We start from the raw sequence: 21,753 nt of genomic DNA on the forward strand, positions 1-21,753 counted from the left end.
CACAAAGTCTGGCACAGACAATCAGACACACACCCATGCATGCACAGGGCCTGCAAGCCCCATGGTGGGCATGCCTCGGTGCCTTGCAGGAAGCACACGGCTTTACCAGCTTGCAGCTGTTGGAGCTGCAGCAGCTCCACAGCAATCTCAGCAGGGCCCATCTTCTCCTACAGCACCACGGAGCTGACACGATCCTCTATGGCTGGGACTGTTGAAGAGCAAAAACCATATTTGGAAATGTAATCTCCTAATTAATAAAATTTGTATAGGAACGTATTAGTTATTTTTGTTAGCTAATGCCTGCTCTTCACAAGTCAGTCTTCCTTTTCCTGCATGCATGTGAAAATCAAATGTTCCTGGCACTGGGTGTGCTGCCCACATTGTAACGTGCTTCATAGCTTTTTGTACCTACATAGAAGCAAAATACCATTTTACCATCTGATTTGCTTGAGTTGTATAGTCATCAGTGCTATAGCAAGAAACAGATGGACCGGGAATTAGGAAATCACTCAAGCGCTGATCTGAAGAGGGTCTTCCTGAACACAAAGTGGGTGCATGTGTTAAGTGGCCACAAAACTTACAGTCTATCACATTCAATATCAGGGTTATTAGATGGTGTATCGAGAACACCAAAATACACTTCCCTGTTTGCTGGAGGTGGGGTATTGGTTGGGCTTCCCACCCCAGAATCAGGGCTTGGTGCAGGGTGCATTTCTCCTGCATGCTTCTCTTCTTTCTGAGAAGGCTCTTGTTGTTTTTGCTTGAGGTTTTTGAAACGTTTGAGCTTCACAGGGTCCTTGACTTCCTTGGCACAATGGAAAAAGATGAAGATGTCCCTCCGAAATTTGGAGCTCATTCCAAAGTAGATAATGGGATTGTAGAAGCTGGCAGACTTAGCAAACAAGCTGGCAAGGATGCTGGTAAGGTTGGGCACAGGGTGACCATAGGCAGACCATATAGAGATGACAGCGTATGGTGACCACGCAATAATGAAGGCTGTGCAAATGACAATAGAAACCTAAAAGACAGAAAAAGAATAGTCTTAAATCTGTTCTGGAAGACTACATCAGGGAAACAATACACTGGGAATAGTAACTTGGACGCTTGGCTGGAAGGGAAACATTCAGATTGTCCTGAGGGTATAAGGAGAGTACCGGCAAGCGAAAGGTTAGCTTTGAAGGACCCAGGCAGACCTAGAAGCTATATATCTAATTTTGACATGGTGATGTGCTTGAGCAATGCCTCATCTAATGGAATGGAAATAGCTACAGTCCCCTGTATGTTTATATGAATTAAGAGGGTTTCAGGTAGACTTAAGTCAACGGTAAGTAAATTGAAAGCTCCACTGTAACTTCTGTGTACGCTCAGAAGTAACGTAACTTCTGAAAGAAAAGAGCATATGCCAAATCAAACTCTTGGTTTTGTGCGGTATAACCCACTCCAATTATATTTAGATTATTTTTCACATGTGATGTAGCACCAATATTAGCCAACTGATGGGGTAGCAGTTTTAAACAATCCTCGTATTCTTCACTGAGTTCAGACTCTGTCACTAGAGATTATAGAGAAATTAAATGGGACTGATTCATTTTGTTCTCTTCTGTTCTAGTTGGGACCAATTTTTGGAAAGACAGATCTCATTGAGATAGATCCCACCCAACATGAAACCCAAACTCACCCTGGTGACATCCCGCTCCATTCTCCTCTGTCTGTCTGTGGGATCAGCCAGTCCTGTTAATGCATGGCTTAGCTTGACGGTATTGATAATTGACACATATGAGAAGACCATTACTGTTACAGGTAGGAAAAAACAGCAGATAAAAATGGAGACAATGTAGGACTTGTAGATTGTAGAGAAGTTGGCTTTTGCCCAGTCTATCTCACATGTGCCATACATGCGATCTGGAAAGCAAAAATAAGTTTGTTAGCATTTTTGGAACATTTATCGGCTTTTGAGTGATTAATTTATCAGTTCAAATGCTGTATTTTTCTTCTTTTAAGCACTAAAGAATGGATTGATCTTTCTGATTTAATGAGCTGTGACATAATTTCCTACATAAACAATTTTTCAAGACCAGCTAGACTGTAACAAGTTTTAATGCATATTATCATTCTGTCCAGTTTAGAATTCCAGTATACATCCATAATGCACAAACTGTTGTTTCAGAATAGGAAATTGTGATACTTTCTTAGGAAAAAAATGGTTATTCATTCAGTAGGTTTGACATTTTTTAGTGTCGTAATCTTCTACATAGTAACTTCCTAAGATGAGCACTGTAACAGCATAACAAGCAATTGTAAAGAGACAATGAGCCAAATGTAAAAAGTCACTACTTACATAGCAAAGTAGGAAATAAAAATATTGAGGGTTTTTTAATAGAAACAAAAAGGCAATGAAATTTTTACTGTAGCGAGAGCAATGAAAGCAAATTGATAGAGCTGATGATAAAGAAAATGGGAAGATGAAACATATAAATACTTAGAAAGATATGAGACCTCTTGCTAAATGGGAAGCATACAGTGCTGCAACTACAAAGGAGCTGCAGGCTCTCAAAAATGAAGTTAGGCAGATTGCAGGATCTGCAGCTAGTGGGATTTACAAAAGGACACGAGCTGATCAGGTGCTTAAGGGAAAGGCAGTGGGAATAAGGTGCAGTCTCTGCTTGAATAGTTTTATGACCTCTTTAGACCCTCTGATGTGTTTGCAAATGTGTCCTGATATAAAACTTGAGTTTGATAGCATTAGAGGTTTTCTATAGATTGTGAATTGTTGATTTTTTCTTTTTAAGTGGAAAAAGACGGCTGTGGCAGCAAATGGAATTATAACTAAATGAAGCATGAACCAAAATTATGTAAGTCAAGTATTAACAAGTCTTGGAGATTTAGCAACAGACCTCTCCCTGACATCCAGTGAAAATACTGAAGAAAAAAATATTCCTTTATTTCTCACAGGTGATAGGAGGTTTAGACAGGATGAATTAAAGGAGCAAAAGATTAAAATCTCTTTTATGATTCTCATCAAAAAGAGCTCAGTATTTTTAACACCAAAAGCTCTAGGTGTTGCTGTCTGGATGTGTTCAGTAATAGAAATAGATTTTTGTCTCCTTTGCCTTTTTCATCAGTAGACCCCAAGATTCAAAAGGATAACCATAAAATCTGGCTTAATTCCAGGTTACTGGTTTGTGAAAACTTTTGACTGAAAGAAGAAAGCAGCCTCCAGATGACATGAAAAGAAAATCCTGCAGATTTTCTGCGAGTCAGAATCAGAGCTGTGTTTCCCCCCTCCGCAGAGACACTGGCAAGTGGCATTTCCAAAAATCAGCAGGGCCCTGGGGACCCCTGCAGCTGCTGTGTAGAAATAAGAGGTCCGAGGCAGCCAGGTGTAATGTGCTGTGGTCTGCTGGCACCCGCTGCCTGCTCCACTGCCTGCTGCCGGACTTGCCATTGCTGGGCTCCCAAATGTCCATGGGTGCCCTCAATGGAAATGTGTTTAGAGTCAGATAGCCCAGGAACCTGAAACCACTGTGATTCTCAGTAGGGGAAAGTGCTCCTAGAAGTGGTCTTGAAGACCACTGTCAAGGAATTGAATCCAAAGTACAAACAGGATCCATGGGGGCACTTGGATGCCCTGACAAAGCAGTGATGCCCAAGAAGTCCCTGGCTCCAGTTTAAGGCCAAAAGGGGACATGAGAAATCCTTCTACAAATGAAGAACTAATAAGATCAATGTAAAAAGGAAACACAGATTGCCAGAAGATACACAGAAAATGACCAGTCCGAACCCCCTAAGTTTATGACATATCCATAGTGCAAAAACATGACATAAAATTAGAACAGTTTTCTGTTTTTCTCTCAAACAAAAGATCCATTGAGCCTAATAGCCTGGTAACATTTTGGTTTGGGAAGGATAGAAGATTTAACCAATCATAGAAATGGATGCTTTTCTCACACTCATACTTCAAGGCTCCAGATATACCTCAAAGCTTACGTATTTAGTAAGAGGATATATTCACATAGCTGCTTTAATAAGTCTCCATAGATTTCATGACTTCTCAAAGGATGCAGATGCCTACAGGATCCAGGCAGATAACTGCTGGATAATTTCAGTCACATGATTTCAGTTGGTAGGACTCCTCTATCATTACCATTTGTTCCTAGAGATTTGTTTTGACGAATTTTTAGAGACTTAATTTGAGACAATTGCTCCGACTTTTCCCCATGAAGAAATTTTCTGGTGTGGGAATATCCTTTAGCCATTGAATTACCACAGTGTTCACTACTCAAAATTTTTGCTTTTTTCCCCCCTCCTTTCTTGCTATGGCCCTATCTTGCACCCTAATCACTTCTTGGACTGACAAACCTTCTGACCTATTTTTCTTCTTCTGCTATGTTAGTTTTCATATTTTCAACAAACTGTTTCACCAAATCTTTCTGGCTTGTCTTATTATAGTTTCAAGTTTAACTTGCTGGAACTTGTGGTCTTTTCTAGCTTCCTAATCTTGACAGTTTTTGAAGGATGTCTTTTGATAGTTTCCTTTATCTCATTGCTTAACCATGCCAAGCATTTCTGGCCTCTCTTTTTTCGTAGGTAATATGCACTTGGTCCAAGTCTTCCCTGTGATATCTTCAAAAAAATCTCTTTATAGCTGATACCAAAGCAGGCAACACTCTGCGTGTACGTCATGCATGATGAATGATTTTCTCAGTTCCACTGATCAGTCTGGTTTATCCCAAGCAGCAAGAAAGAAAGGTAAGTATCTTTGTTCAGTTAAGTGGAGAGGTGCCAAATAAGTACAACTGAAAGATACCTGTTACCTGTATAACTGCCCCAACCAAGTAATGGAGCTGCTGACCAGAAGAAAGCTGCTACCCAAATGAGAACCAGAGCCACCGTCATACTGCTGTTGCTGATGCAGTGACCTGCAATGGCATGGTTTAGTCAGAAAATAATATCTAGAAAGGCAAACATATCTCTGAAATTGAAATACACTCCTATACCAACAGCTAATCAAGAAAATACAGCTATTTAAAAAAAAAAATAAGACCAAAAAAAAGCATATTCATAAGAAAAGCTTATATTTGAAAGCATCAGTCAGGCTGGTGTTCAAGATCATTTGTGAACAGTGGAAATGAATGACTTTTAAGCAGGAGACAATGTGTTTGTTCAGCATTGCAGAATTAGCAAATTCTATGTTAGACTTGTGTTTTGCAATTTTGTAAAAATCAGGAAACAATTGTATGTTAAGTTTTACATAGAAATAAACAAGCTAAATATAAATTCAGAGGATGTTCTTATTCACTCCAAGGTTTTCCCTGTTAAAAAGGAGAAAATACATTATCTGCTCAAACTACATTAGCCATTTAATACAACGTAATCTGTCCTGCTGTTGCCATACATTGTGGTTATTTCTTTGTTTACATGGGAAATATTTATGCATCCACTAATCTCTGTTCCTCAACATTTCTGTAAGTTATACTGGGTACTTGCTCAGATTTCCTCAAGAGACAAATATAAATTATGCACAACCTCAGATGAACATGTGATACACCTTTGCAAAAGAGAAACGTGGGTTTTAAATATGACTTCATAATATGCAATGAATATAAGATGTAGAATACATCACAGCCAAATTCTAGCAGCTCCAACAGCAGTTTGGATATCGAAAATTAACTTCAACAAGTTTATCATTACAACCAACTGCAGAAGAACTTCCTGTGGAAAAAAGACCTCCCTGCAGAAGTTCTTTTCACAGCTAATACTACTCATGTTATTAGAGAGAAAAACTCATATGATGCATCCAGTGTATTTATGCGTGCTTTACCTGCGGATATTAATAGGTCCTACATGAAAGATGGTGCAAGCCAGTCATAACAAAGGCATGAAAATTGGTAATACATTATCTAAGGATGAGTGAAAGGAAGATTAGGGAGAATTTATGGAAGGTGTAAGTATAAAGAAGAGAGATTACATAAGGCTCTCAGTGGAAGTCAAAGTTTTCAGCAGGCAGAAAGGCCAGGATGAATGGTAAGGAGAGGTTTCTACTGATCCTGTGAGTGGGAGTACCTGGGGTGAGTGTGGTGAGGTAAAGAGGCATAAAGGGAAAAGGGTAGATGATGGCATGTTTATATAGACTTGCTGATGAGGGCTTCACAGGGCAGGAAATGCATAGAGGATTTCAGACCAGATTTGTACAGTGTGACACTCGTATGCCTTTACAGGGGCATTTATACCAAAGGTTAATAAAAAAATGAAATTCAAAAAACCAGAAAGGGACTGGTTAGTAAAAGGTTTCTAGAACTGGAGAGAGTAATGAACAGTGGTTGTTTGAGATATTCGGGTTACAGATCAACAGGGCAGTAGAGAAGGAAGAAGTGTGGGTGTGAGGCTGTGGTGATGACGCTTTGCAGATCTGGGAGACAGGCAGGAGACAGGGACTGTCTGGGCAGAGTCAGGTCATGGTCAGTTCTGGGGATGGTAGGAGTAATTTTCATCTCTGTGGTGTGAAACTGTCCACCGAGGGGAGGCTGGAGATGCATGTGGGGGTGGCAGGCTGAGCAGTGCTACAAAAACTGAAGGCAAGATGTGCAGACTGAATGTTCCCAGCACCATCTAAAGCAGTCCATGATGCCCGCTGTGTGCAAACCCTGACAAAACACCCTGAAGAGTGAAAACATTTGTATGTAGGGCAGCCTTCCGAACCAAGGGTCTTACCAATGACTGGAAACTTCCCAAATATCATCTCATAGAAGATGAAATTCGTTGCTTACAGTGAGATCCAGACAACGATGGAGTCTTTTAGGAGTCACTTAGGAATCATTTAAGTTGCATTTTGAAGAATACAGAGGGTCAGTAGGAGCTGTGGTATCTTTGGCACAAGGCTGAATTTAACCCATGGTGACCAAAGTGTACTAGTAATAATTTGGCTCTTATTGGGATTAACCCTGAACAATTCTATGGAAACATGTTTGTAATGTAGATGACTGCATTATGTTCTGGTTTCCAATGCATCTAATTTATATTTGATATAACCTGTGACTGAAAGAAATACAGATTTGCACCAGGTTCAATGAAGGCAGGACTCAACTTGCCTTTATTCCTTACCTCTCTCAGGATGGCAGCCCTTGATATAGCGAGTCACACTGATTACTGTAAGGGTATTAATGCTAGCCAGGCCAAAGAGAAGTGTCAGGAAGCCATCAACCTGAAAAACAAAGCAGTGCAGGATGTTCTTTTACTGCAGAGAGCTGAAGGGGAAAAGAACCACAGGGATTGCTCCTGTCGTTTTCATTTTAATGCTCTCAAATTTTTTCCAGAAACCCAACTAGCAGGGAAATATAAAATGTCAGGTGCAGTCATCTTCTATAGGAGCAGTGAGCAAGTAAATGTTCAAAAATTATATAAGTGCTCTGTCATGTACATAAAATAAACAAGCAAACACACCCTTACTTCTATGCTTCCCCGAAATGACTTGCCAAATGAAGAAGAAAAAGGTTGAACTCAAAAGAAGAAAATCCCTGAATAGGCAAAAATGCTTCCCTGCTTAGGCAGAACAAACATGCAAACTGAACTTATGAAATTTAGGCCAAAGAGGGAAGAACGTAGGAGGTAATGGGCTTGGCTGAGTGAGAAAAGCTTTTAAAAAAATTAAATTAAACCATCCAAAGCTAAATCATTCCAATAAATTGAGTCTCAATGTTGGTGCTACTGATTGCCTGCTATTTATTAAGCCTTGATCCTCACCACCTCTGACTGACGCAGGCAGAGCCGTACAGCTGTGTAGGCTCCCACTGACATCAGTGTCTCAGCGATATATGCACAGGATGGTTACAACTCTGCTAGCTTCACTTACGGGTATAGGAAGGATGTTGCTGCTGACTGTAGTGGAGATGGATGTAGCTATCTGCTAAGGAGCACTATATGACTGGGAAATGATCCAGGCAAAATGCTGAAGGCAGTCCTTTTTTTGAAAGCTTGCAATGATATACCAAACTGGCCAGAGCAGAGAAGCTCTTGGAGGTGCCAGTTTTACACCGAGTGAAGCAGGAATATTAAGCAAGTGTCTCTGGACTGTAACTTGGCATTCAAGTGGTAAAATTATTGGTGGAAAGGCACATCATTATTCTATGGGAACAAACTCTGTCTTTGTATGAATGGGCACAGCTCCCATGGAATTCAGTTTATCCCAGCACTGAATCTGGGGCTTTAATCCAGGCTTAAAGCTGAGACCATGGCAGATTGTATAAATTAAATTGGGTGAAGGGTTAGGAAAGGGCTGCTTCATCATTTCTTTCATTGGTGGATTTCTTGCTACCAACGCCTTTGTATTGACTCTATATACTTCTTAATGCCAACTTTTACAGACCCACCACATTTTAAATGCATGCAAGAGTTGCTACTACAACGATCTACATCCACGTGTACTCCACTTACAATCAGCTCATGCTTGGTGTATAAATGCAACCATGTTTACACCAGGAAACAGACTTCTTTGGATGTCTCAGCTACTTGCTAGAAGCTGCACTTGGCTGCATTTGGCCCGCTGTGTGCTGTGGAGAGTGGTGAAATACCTGGATATGCAAATGTGCTCTGCATTTCATTAACCTTATTGATGCAAACAGCTGCCACTTCTCCATGTGCTCTAACAATGCTTCATAGATGCGGAAAGCAGCGTGACCAAGGACTAATGAGAAACCAGGCTGTATAAGCTTAAGCAATTGCATTAGTTATCAGATTAGAAAGGAAGCAGTATTTCAGCAATGATGCGAATAAACACTTTGAAATTAAGTCTAAAGAGCTGCGAGATGGAAAATTAAAGTAGTAGGACAAGCTTCTTAGTGTGTATTATAGCCTTCCTATGCTGAAACGGGTTGAGTTTTTCTGAAATACATTGGTGTATGTTTTAACACCTGCAGATTGTTGTCCCACCCCCCTTCCCTGATGTCAGACCAAAGAGAGACAATTATATTAAGTGATCAGTTCAAACAGCCCTTCAGCACAATTGCAAGGGAGGAAAGTGGGTCTGAAAACACATTCTTGCCCTTTACCATTTAAGATGAAACTCTGTCACCATAAGAAAGAACAAGCCAAATTTTTTTTTTTGGAGTGGTGTCTTGCTAAAAAAAATGCAGTCTTACCTAAATGAACATGGTTCATACACCAAGCCATTGTTAGTGACATGTCTCGTTTCTGTACTATTTCATAACAGCATTTCAGCAGATCAAAATACTGTTGCTTCTGCTGGTGTGTGGGGTATCATCAGAGATTTGACCAGGGATCTATGGTTAGTAAGTAGGTAAAGTGGCAGCAGTCTCCCAGGGGTGGCTGTGCTAACTGCCCCTGTGCTAGCCAGAGGCTTGGCAGTTTGGGAACAGGTGACAGGGTGAAGTGCCAAAGAGGAGAGGGACCTCTGGGGATGATAAGAGTGCCAGGATGAAATGAATAAAGGAGGTAAATGGTGGCTCTCAAGCTGCAGAACAGCCCATACAGAGGCCATGGCATCTGGAACATTAAAACACAAGAGAGTATCCAAAAGGGTTAGGGCTGCTTTGGGAGTAGGATCCTCAAACCAGTATTGGCCCTGCCAAACTTCTATTGTCAACGAGATAGCTCTTAGCCTTGGCTATGCATACGCTATTTCCCAGCAAGTCTATTGATTCTGCAATACTTTTATATTGGTGTCACATAGACACATGTCTTCAGAAGAAAATGAGGGATCTTACTCTAGCTGTAGCCAACCTGCTTCAAGCATACACCTACTGGGTATGGAAGAAAGATGTCTGCTACTTTTTCTGCTCCTGAACAGACGACACTGACTGTAGGTAGCAACCAAAGTGACTGCTTGGAACCCAAAGTAGTTAGCAACAGAAAAACTCTTTAGCGTAATCGCGATTTCTATAGGCAGAGTTATTAATATACATAAGTAACAAAATATATGACATCCTCAGTTTTCTGCATCTTTAAAGATATATGGAATAAAAGCCAAGGAAATACTAGAATAGTAGATAACATTTAATTACTTTTGAAGACTGATGCTCTTTCCCTTCCCGGTTCTGTTTTTCCTTTTCTTTTATCCTAACCCCACCTAGCTCCTTCCTTCCACAGTCATAATATTTCCTCCATATTTGTGTAATGCAATTTTGTCCTTCCTATTATTAATTACAATCAAATAGCAGCAGTGTTAATAGGCAATAGTGAATTCTGACATAAACACAAAGTTGATTGCATGGTAATTTTGATCCACCACCTTTCCTTTTTACCCATTAAGAAACAGGAGTAGATTAGCAGTTTTAAAAGCTTTTCTCTCAGTGCTATACCAATATTACTCCCTTGGCTATATAGATACTCACAGAACCTGCTCATTATCTTTATGTGTAGCCTGGAAGCTAAGACACAGCTGAAGAAAAGACTCTGTTTTTTCTGCTTTGTACTTGTGCCTGATTTTAAATCTCACTAATGTTCTTGGTATACTATTTACAACCCACAATACATAAAGCTCCTACTGCATGCAGATTTGTTTCTTAAGCTTTGGTTTAGCCCAGGGAGAGTCAGGAATCCCCAGTGCACTATCAAATTTTTAGCTATGAGTTTGGGTGTGCCCCACTTTTACTACCTTTAATACTTATGCATCCCTACTGAATTCATAAGGGTTGTCTTCATTTAAAGCAGACAGAATAAAATATGACCTATTGTTCTTATTATTGGATTAATCAAGGTTTAATGGCACAAAAGCAGATTGCCAAAATAGCTATCACATTTCAATTTAGGCTGAAACATTGATCTCACCAGCCAGAAAGGCTGCATCGCTCCCTCCTCTGGCCAACTGGTGAATCTGTTGTAATTTCCTGAAGTTCATTTGTTTCCCTTCAGAACCACAATGTCCTGTCTTTCTCTTCTATTACGTATGAGATAATGAATATGTAAAGAAAAAGATAAACTTTAAAGAGGGATTGTTTGTCCGTTGCATATATTTAAAGTCATCACAATAATCTGCCTCAGAATATTTTTTTGAATATAGATCAGATTATTCCAAGATCATAATGTAAATAGATAATGGCAATAAAACTCCTTCAACCGCAAGAGACAAAAAAGCACCTAAATCAATCTTTAAGAAATACATTTCGAAAAACCATTGTAGGTACCTTGGAATAGAGTATGTTTTAAAATTTAACAAGTTCTTAAAGTTTGCAGTAAGTGAGAAAATATTCCACTGGAGTCTGACATTTATGACAACATAATTCTCCCATCCCTCCAACATATCAATAATGTGTCAACTGGACTATAGTAACTCTTCTGTCAAATGGAAGAACTACCAAGGTTTGTAATCAAAATCACTCTTCACAGGAGACTACTTAAAACTCCCGATGCGTAGTGTTCCTAAAGCACTCAAATTGTTGTGTACAGATATTTAATTGTACTAACTATACTACATAATTAAATGTACATTTAGTGCCAGCTATTGATATATGCAGGTCAGGTTTTGGCTTTAGTAATGTTAGGGAATCCAGAATAAATCTACTTGTTTGCTTGTAGTTATTTTAGGTTTATATACTGGGTTCATCAAATGAGATTCAACGTATACTTACTTTGGGCTGACTTTTAGCTATTAGAGTTGTAGCCCTCTCAGGTCACAATTTACACTCAGTGGTACATGCCCCTAGCAACGAGCATGGTTATGAATGTAACAGCCCCTCCAAGTGCACATCATTTAACAAATAGACAGAAATTTCTTTCAGAATTCCCTTATGCAGCCTCATCAGATTATAACCTTACTTCAAGTACTCCATCGGCACATGCTTGGCGGCACCTGCTCTCTAGCTCTGGGTTGGCGTGTAGCTCATACCACCTGATGATCCGGATACAGTGGAAAGATTCCCATCTTCAGCTTAAATGCTGTATTGCCATTGTCTTTCTGTGAATTACTGTACAGGGAAATTAAGAAGCAGCAGATGGGAAACTCTAGCATTGCCCTCTGGGAACATCCGTGCTACACTGTGTAAAACCCTTTGCAGTGGGCCTGAGCCTAAACTCCTCTCCACTTTGCTGATGTTAATTCAGAGCCTACTTGTTTATTGCTAGCAGCACCATTAATATAAACAAATACACAGACAGATAAAAGAAGAAAACATCCTTATGAGTCACCTGTCTCATCTTTACATTTTCAAGGCTTGGCTTTGTGGCCTGTGGTGATCCTAACCCAATAACTGAGATCCTTTAACATCGGATTAAAGTCATGCTTTTATTTTCAAAGTAAAGAAGTACTATCTTTGCCTTTTCAGAACATTGTGGTAAATGTTTCTGGAGGCTTACACGTGTCTCAAGGGAAGCAGTGGTCCCACAGACTGTTTCACGGGCTCTGCCAGGACAGCCCAGATATTACAAGTGACCCTCCATGCTCTCCAAAGTACAATCATCTGTGCTGTTTCCCAGCAAGAAGGAATCTGCTTACGTAGCCACCATCAGGTTAATACAAGGTCATCTCTGATTGCTGGCTGAATGCCCACCAGTGGAGTTATTCTGCGCATAAAGCTCCTAGGCACAAGGCAAGGCAGGGCAGGTTAGTGATGGTACCAGTTCAGCCATTAAGTGGCCAAGACAAGAACATGCTGAAAGCCTGAAAAAGCTGCATGCCTGCTAGGAGATGTCCTCTTAGTTTGATACTCTTGGCTCCTCTGGATCCTGTACCAAAATAACCACAGAAACAGAAGATAAGCGATTTATCCCAAGAAAATGCTTATAGTCCTAAAATGGGTATGGACTGTAAGGGTCTTCACATCACAACTGTGTATGACAAGCCGGACCTGACAGCTCCTAACAGGAGAGTCTCACAGATTGCCAAGGAGTCCTAGTAGCCCAGGGAGAGCCTGGAAAGAAGTGTCAAAGGTACAGGTTATTCTTGGCCTTAAAGAGCTATCTGGAAAGCCACCAGGTGCAACGTCATCACTTCTGCAGGGACAGTGGTGTGGAAATACTGATGTCATGTCATACACAGCCCATTGCAATGAATGGTCATCTTGTCATTAAGTCAGGACAGGACCAGGGTCAGGACCCGAACAGGAATTGCTTCTGATCACTAGCAGTGTACTGACTTAATGGAATATATATTTATGAAATAGAAGATGAGTAAATGTGAGGTAGGACTATTTAAGATACTCACAGGTATTATCAGAGTGATTTTTAAGTTTCACATGAAATTTTGCTTAAAAGTCAGTGAGAGGATGTGGTACACAGGGAGGAGCCAGCAGAACATGAATTGTTCAGCCCTGTGGTGAGAAGACCTTGAACAATGAAGGTAAGCGATGGACAGCATTTTTTAAGAGAAGACATTTAATCTCTTAGAAACACACAGCAGCACAGAAGAATGAGGAAAGCTACTTTTTTCCACATAAGGAAACAAGAAAAAGGTGTTTCAAAGCCTCTGAGAGGAAAAGCTAGTGCAGGAATCAAAATTTAGGCTTTGAAAATTCCTCATTCTGTAGAAGCACTATCAGACAACTAATGCCCTTTCCAGGCAGCAGTGTGTGGTTTGACACAGTGCTTGGGTGGCATGAGATGGGTTACGTCAAACTTGTTAAGGAAACAGATAGTTTGAACATGCACAATTTTTCAAGTATCAAATATATAACTTCCCTAATTTGTTGCAATTGACTGCAGAAACAATCATTTACAGGAAAATGAGAGAGAATTCATGGCTAATGAAAACTGGCGTAACTTCCCTGCAGTTACATTAGTTACACTGAAATGATCTTCTGTGTTGCTAATGATTCTGTTTGTGCAAAGGCAGTTTTTCCTCCCTTCCCTGCAGATGAAGTATTTTTCTCATTAAAATTTAGCTCACAGATGTCTACATGAGTTGATTTTACCTCTTTTACTGCAATGTGCACACTCTCCAGATTATACCAAGGAGGACCAGAAATAAAGAAGTGGGGAAGACTAATATCTCTGCAACTTTTTTTTTTTTCAGTATCCAAATCTCGATTATTCAAGGAAACAAGAACGAGGATACATTCTAGCGTTCATAATATTTGAGATATTAAAATTGCTCAGAAAAACATATCTGGGAGAGGAAGATTTGTATATCACAGCACAGGCAAAGTAAAGGGCATTCTTTGTTTTGAGTTTGCTTTATAGATCAGTCTCCACATTCTACCTTTCACAGTGAATCAGCATGTTAAGGTGAGCTGAATACAGAGCTAATGTTGCACAGCTTTTCTTCAGCACCTTCAACACCTGTTTTATCTGTTAATGCTCTTAGTGCAAGTTCCATGACTTGACTGGGTTATTTTCATCTTACTGAAATGTCAGGAATGATAAACTATATATAAGTAAAATCCCAAAAATATCACACCACAGTACTGTGCTACAATAGTCAATAACTATTTTTCACTCCCTTTTTACATTTGGTTTAATTTAACATCTTATAGATCGATAGCTGAACATTTTTCAACTAGGCAGACATTAGACCACATTCCTGTGCTATTACAATTTGGGGGAAAAAAAAAAAAAATCTGTTTTCTTCTGTCCCAGCCTCAGTCTTACATGCTTGGACACTGGGATATACAGTGATATTGCAAGATTTTTTACGCCAAGCAAGGTTGAGCTAGCTCAGTCTTTGGATGGGAAACCTCAAGTTAGACACTGCAGAAAGCCGTGCTGAGGATGAAGGTACTCCTGCAGCATGCGTTCTGGCTCCACTGCGCTAGTGAACTCGAGGTGTGTCCACACAGACTGTTCCCCACAGGGAAAAAAGGGAGGAAACACATGGAAAAACATTGGAGTGCTCTCATATGTGGGCAAGGACAATAACAGCAACCATCACTACATGTCCCCATAGCCAGCTGGGAGGGAGGGTGAGCAGGAACAAACCTTTATCCACCTTGATGGAAGTTGCTAGGGGTAAAGATGAAAAGCTTGTAGATTTGTCTGGGGTTTATGAGTGAGATCTCTGTGGTGAGTAGGGTACTCACATGGACTGCTGCTGGGGAGAATGAGAAGCAGAGGTGGGGATGAGACATGTATGCAAAGGGCACTTGTTACATACGGGGTGAGTTGAAAGTGGGATGATTTTGTGAAGGAAAAAATGAGTGGATGATGGAGCAATGTGAATGGGTGGTTGTGCTGGAAGAAGTTTGATGAAGAATGCATAGAGATACCTCAGTAATCTTCCAAGTGTTGTGAAGGAATGAGAAAGGAAGCCTGCGAGCTTTCATTTCGGTCCTTTCCAACTGCAATTTCTTTTATTACCTGGTCATGCTAACTGCTGAGCCACCACTGGTCAGTCATCTCACCCAGAACGTGAGGGAATACCATACCACATACAGTAACACATAAACATTGTCTCGGCATTTATGAATGCATAAAATCACAAACTGAGTCAACAGAGTCAATAGTCTAGCTAAGTCAACAATTGGTTGGTTTTACCAGTTATATTAAATGGACAGAAATCAATGTCCATCAAATCTACTCTATTTATAAAAGAACATAAATGCCTTTAGGGTTTTTGATTTATCAGACAATTTACAGAACATTTTGTTCAAAGAAGAAGGTATTAATCTTCTGTTTCCTCCTCAGACAAGATTTAGCAATAATTTACAATCTGTGTATAGAAAAAGACATAAATGCATGCTCTGAGAAAAAAAATGCCGTCAATAAAATATTAAATAATTTATTAAAGATCACCAACCCTCCCCTCAAAACTTCTGAAAAGAGCCCATATATTTTCATCTTTATTGATCTCAAAACTTCCTATTGTTGCAATTTTCCTTTTGGTGTTTCAGATCCCCACCTCTAATTTTTACACAAGATGGGCATTATTACTTCTCAGAAATGTCATACTAGGTCTCTAAACATTTAATAACACCAAAAATGCTGGATTTTTTAAGTGTCAGCAAGAGGTGGTAACTGGAAGCTGAATCTAGAAGAGGGAGTACGGGCCACCGTGCTCAGCTTTGCAGGGCAAAGCCTGCAGGACTAGCGACAGGATAAGAGGAAACGGCCTCAAGTTGCGCCAGGGGAGGTTCAGGCTGGATATTAGGAAAAATTTCTTTCCTGAGAGAGTGGTGAAGCACTGGAACAGGCTGCCCAGGGAGGTGGTGGAGTCACCGTCACTGGAGCTGTTCTAGGAACGTGTGGACGTGTCATTGCGGGACATGGTTTAGTGGGCATGGTGGTGTGGGTTGATGGTTGGACTTGATGATCTTACAGGTCTTTTCCAACCTTAGTGATTCTGTGATTTTTTTTAAAGAAGCCTATACGTACAGAGTGAGCACATGATAAGAGCAGTCAATTTTCTTGACCCTCGTAGTATCTTAAATATTTATAAAATTAATGTCAAAATAACCAAACCGTATTCTCAAAAAAAAAAAAAAAATTATAAGAGTGAATTAGTGGAAACAAGTTTAAACTGAAGTACCAGGATTATGAAGGATTTCAAATTCTAAGGCACCACCCCACAGCCCATCTTTGGTTTCTGACATGACTGCAATTCACCTATGGGGATCAATCAGATAGGTTATAATCCTTCCCCTATATTTAGAGGTTACCTGAAGTCTGCATCTTTTGTTTTCACCACGTAATTAACAGATAGAAGAAAAACATTTTGTTGGTTAGTTAATAAGGTTTAGAAGAAACTGTGGTGTTTACCTGCAGAGAATTAATATTTCTCTACTTCCTACGTGTAAGAACATTTGCATGCAATGTTATTCACAGGTTTCAGTGCAACTTCTAATTCAGCAGAATGTATGAATAAAAAACATATGGGAAGGACAAAAATATATCCTGAGTCAGCTTTTCACTAGAAATACGGTCAATGGGGGAACAGATGGCTCTTGGTCACTGGCTTACATTTCCTGACCTGAACTTTATTATATGAACTAGTTTACTTACTGATAATATTACCAGAGGCTAAAAAATGAATGTGCTAGAGACTGTCCTCACTCTGTCCAGATCAGGACTAAGACACAGTGGTAGAGCAGGGAAGGGATAAACAAGAAGCAAAAGCAAAGTCCAAAAGCCACCCTTGGAAAACCATATCCATATGCAGCATTCAGCATTTGGATACAGACCTACCATGCAAACTCATTCCTGAGAGGAGAGCTCTGTCAGACCTCCAAAAAGAAAAATAATGTTTGGCGTGGGGAAGAATAGTGGTGATTCTTCCATACAGAGGAGGAGAACAGGAGCACACATATCTGTCCCATTCAGCAGGTATGTGGTGAGATGGTCTTTTTAGCTGGAGATGCATCTTTTGTTACAGACAGTTTTCACAGACTAGGCTGTTTTGAAAGGGTAGTATCTGTCTGTCATCTTCCCACTTCTTCTAACTGGGGCAGCCAAGAATGGTTAACCTTAATTTTGAAAAATATTACCCGAAGTCACAGGAGGAGGCCGGAGTCAGAGGAAAATAGTTAGGTGGATTAAGTGAGGTGAGCTCATGAAACTTCTTCATAAACAGAAATGACAGGCTAGCTTGGGAAAATAAAGTTTCCCTAAGCATACCTGACAGCAGAAGCTGACTGATCAAATAGGAGCAAAAGTGTAGTGAAACGGACAGTGACAGAAAGCCAAGTAAGGCCATCCCCTGGACTCAGCAAAACAAACCAAGTCAGGGAAAACACATGGGCCATGCTAAGGGAAGAGCCATGTTCATGTGTGCAACAGCCTGAATTGTCATCCCAGCTCCTTGCAGAGGAGCTTGAGTGCAGTGAGGGGATCAAGAGACACCGACTTTGGACAGCCGTGACAGAAAGCATGGGCTTTACCTTCCTGGCACCAAGCTCCTTGCTCTTTATGTTCCAGATGTGAGACCTGTTCTGGTCAGACTACGAATGTATCATGTTTTATAAATACCAAAAAACAAGCAATCAAAACCCTACCACTGTTCAACATTAAACATTTTTAGAATGACCTTTGTGCTGGCTGTCCATACACACAGGGAAACATTCACATCTTAGCTTCCCGCTATTTCTGCATAATATTCTTCCTAAAAACAGCCACTCTACTTCTGTAAGTTACTTTTTCATCACTGGCTTCTGCTTTGTCAAGCTTAATAATCAAGAAGATGGATGTCAGGGTTTAAACACGTTTTTGAGACCCCCCCAACACAGAACAAAATCGTGATGGAAACATGAATCCTACATGATTTTCTCTCAACAAGCCACAACCAGCTCAACCACTCAACAAGTCACAACCAGTTCAAATTAATCATTCAGAGTACAAATTAACTTTTCCAGGTTACCACAAATTTTTAGTTAGCATTAATACAGTATCAGTTCCTATTTGAAATGATAAATGTTAACTTTCAGAGCCTACAGAGGATTACCAAAGCAGAAACTTTAATATTTTGCAAAGCAGAGTGTTTAGAAAAGCCAATGCATTATTAATGTCCTGAACAAAATCTTTGGATCCCAATACCTTAAAAACTTTGCTTCATATCCATATTTTACAAATGAAAGCTGTTTAAAACCAGGAGATCCAAATAAAATTACTTAACACACTCTGATCAACAAACTATCTGGGTACCCCAAAAACATTACAGACAGCTTCTCTCCTTGTAAAGGCACTTCAAGCACAGCAAGATTAAGCACACCTCCATCCCAGTCTTTTTACATCTAAAAAAGAAAGGCAGATTATTGTAACGAGACTCTAAATAGCTCGAAATCAGCCAAAGAGGGACTCCCAGGCAGAGCCATCGTGGAAGAAAGCTGTAAGGCTGCTGACAGAAGAATCCCACGCAAATCAAGAGGTACGGACACAGTGTGCCATGCCGTGTCAATTCCTGTGTGTGCTGTTTTTTACAGCCCAGAAAAGGAGCCACAGCATAGACGGGGCCCTGGAAGAGCTTGGACTGGCGGGGCAGAAGGGTCATTTAATGTTACCTCTTTCAACCTGCTGAGTTGTAAATGTTAAGTTATGCCACAGATCTTGGTTCAGGATTTCACACTGAATGGCTTACCCTGTCTTACATAGGAAGTCTGCAGCAAAGTTAGAAGGGAACCTGCAGATATAGATTTCACCTTTCCTTTCTTAATCATAGCTCCAACCTTCATTGAAACATGGAAAAATGTGAATCTGTTTAATTCTGAGTGTGGGTGTGAATTTTACAGTTTGCAGGTATGTCTTTTTTTATCTGATGACTTCAAAGGTGTGGTGTTTAGTTGCTGGCTGGGACTAAACCACAACACATTAATAAAAAACATTAAAGAGATGTCCTCAAAGTTTCTCCTCAACAGACCTTAGATTGCAATTGTAGGTGTTCTCATTACAGAAACAGTGGGATTTTGCTGAGGAAATAATTAGCTTCATTTTGATAAACCCTTTTCTGCCAAATGGCTATAGACATACATTTTAAACAAGAAAATAATAATTTTTTTAGATGAAGCTACAGCTTCTAGATTAATCAGAATCTTCTGTGGGAAGTCTTCCTCTCTGTGTAAACTGAACCTTTGTGTTGAAAAGGAAAGAGACATCAGCTGTAAAAGCTCTTTCATCTATGTTGCACAATATAGTTCAACTTCCTCTTTAAAAAGAAACAAATTAAAAAGCCCCCACAACAACAACAAAAATACAAACCCAAAGAAAAGAGGATTATTTCTCTCTCCCTTTTACTTCATTGTGATTTTTCTTACACCTTGCCATAGGCTATCCTGTCATTTTCAGATTTTTGATTCACAAGTGTTACTGAAAGCACCAGGGAGCCAGGCTTGTGGCTATCTATCCATGGGATGTATTTATAATCTGTTTATGCAGGTGTGTTTCAGAATTAACAATAATAACATTTTCCAAGTTCTCCAACAAAAAGCTGCCTCCAAGTTCAGGGATTACTGTGCTATAAAGTTAAATCACTCTTCCTACCACAGGCAATGAACCAACCAAGAATTTAGGGGTAAGATTGAAGAGTTACAACTGATTTGGTACAAGAAGTTGTACGCTAAAATATATGGGTATACCCAAATGCTGTGTGGAGGCTTTGCTCTACACGCCTTGTCAAGTAGGAGTCTACATTGCTTTAAGTCAAATGTTGAAGTGCCAACAACCAGGTTGACTTCAGGGGAGCTGAAGACAAGCACAGCCTTAGCTTTCCAACATGAGTGGGAGCTATGAAGTAAAAAACCCACCTATTTTGTCTAATTAAGTGTAATCCAATCTTACCTGGCAAGTCCATATTGATGTGATAATGAATCCATCATCTCTGAAGACATTGAAGATTTCAATGATCCCCCGTGAATAACCAAACACGGAGATACCAGCGTCTGATACTGCCAAATTAAATGTGAGGTAGTCGGTGGGCTGCAGAAGATGTCTTTTTTTATACAGGACAAAAATCACAATGCTGTTTCCAAACCAAGACAGCCAACCTGGAAAAAAAATTTAAATCCATGAAATCAAAAAGCAAATAAAGCAAGGAGCAGTTCAGTGTGTAAATGTGCGACGCCTCTTCTAAAATTATCCTTTTGTTCCATTAGAAACAAATTAAACCAGATTATTCATTGGAAAACCTATGCATGAAGCCTTTTTACGGAGCTGGGTACATTTCAGAAGGAGGAACAAGTGAATAACTCCAGCAATAAAACAGAACAAACACAAAAAGCTGCTGCTGCATCTGTCAAAGATCCACCATTTAAGGGCCTAGAGAAGTTTTTTTTCCTAAATGGACAGGTGAAACTCATGAAACATAACACCTGGGAAAAAAAGGAAGGAGGAAAGACTGTTAGAGTGGAGCAGAGACTACAAACAATCTGCCAAAAGCTGCAGTTTTTTAGGTACATTGTATACAATGATAGATAGGGGAAGTTCATGCACATAGGCAGAGAGATGCTTTACCTGTCCTCTCTTGAGAACTGCAGCTAATACGATTAAGTTTCTTCTCTTAGAACAGTCTAGGATCTCCTTACAGCAAAGCCTGGCCCAGATGGGACTATTTTTCAGTAATACACCTGATAATCTCTATGAAGAGCACATTTAGAACAGACCTTTCAGAAGCTTTAAAGTATTTTTTTTATGTATTTTTAAAGTAAGTTGTGTCCTCTCTTACTCTCCAGGAACAGAGCCTTGACTTGTACATGTCTAGTTACACGAGGAAAACGCAAGGGAGATGACTGTAAATCTGGTGAATGCACCCACTTACTCCATTGGAGAGACCCAGAGTTTCCAAATGTGCATGGCTATTGCTTCACCCATCAGTGCAAGACCTTGGTAGTTTGCATCCCACTTTTTGGAATGATGTAGATGTGTAGAAACAAGTGACTTTTAACAAAATGTTTACTCCTAAGCATTAGGCTCAGTGTTGAAAATGGGGCTTAGCCAGTGAAGGGGATGGCTCCAGGGTGGCTGCTGGAGTGGGGCTGAGCAGCAGGTTGGGCAGCACCCGCCCCGCCGTTCGCTCCATTTCCACCCCCCAAACCAGCTCTGCCACTGCTGACATAGGTGGCCTCACTTCACCTTGGCAATGTGGAGCAAAATTACCACCTCTTTTGAGTGCCTGCAGCCTAGGACAGGTTTAGGAAGCCAGCAGCTGGTGGTTTTGTTCCCCACAGTGGATGCCAGGGTACAACATTAACTACCAGGCGAGGGAGAAAAGAGTTGATCCATAGCCATCTATCCAGGCACAAGCAGCAGATATCCCAGAGTAAGGGTGCTGTATATTGACACAGCAAGAGGTGAATATATGCAGTGAAGAGGGACGTGACACGATGGCATTGCACAGCATCTCTGAATATTCAAAGGAGTTCACGAGATGAAAGATGGTTGATAGGTTTA

The 21,753-nt window shown here is 40.2% G+C and overlaps 1 protein-coding gene across 1 annotated transcript in view; it reads right to left on the reverse strand.

Annotated features, from left to right (window-relative positions):
- Positions 1-577: 577 nt before the first annotated feature.
- The window catches only part of LOC104258428 (opsin-5), a 28,097-nt gene continuing 6,921 nt past the window's right edge, over positions 578-21,753 (reverse strand). The window contains exons 2-6 of the mRNA XM_009813529.2: positions 20,146-20,351; positions 7,102-7,201; positions 4,815-4,919; positions 1,679-1,902; positions 578-1,018 (exon numbers count right to left, since the gene is read on the reverse strand). Coding sequence (XP_009811831.2) covers positions 578-1,018; positions 1,679-1,902; positions 4,815-4,919; positions 7,102-7,201; positions 20,146-20,351 — 1,076 coding nt within the window. The remainder of the gene's footprint in view (positions 1,019-1,678; positions 1,903-4,814; positions 4,920-7,101; positions 7,202-20,145; positions 20,352-21,753) is intronic.

Source organism: Gavia stellata, chromosome 2 (assembly GCF_030936135.1).
Source record: "Gavia stellata isolate bGavSte3 chromosome 2, bGavSte3.hap2, whole genome shotgun sequence".
NCBI classification, from domain to species: Eukaryota; Metazoa; Chordata; class Aves; order Gaviiformes; family Gaviidae; genus Gavia; species Gavia stellata.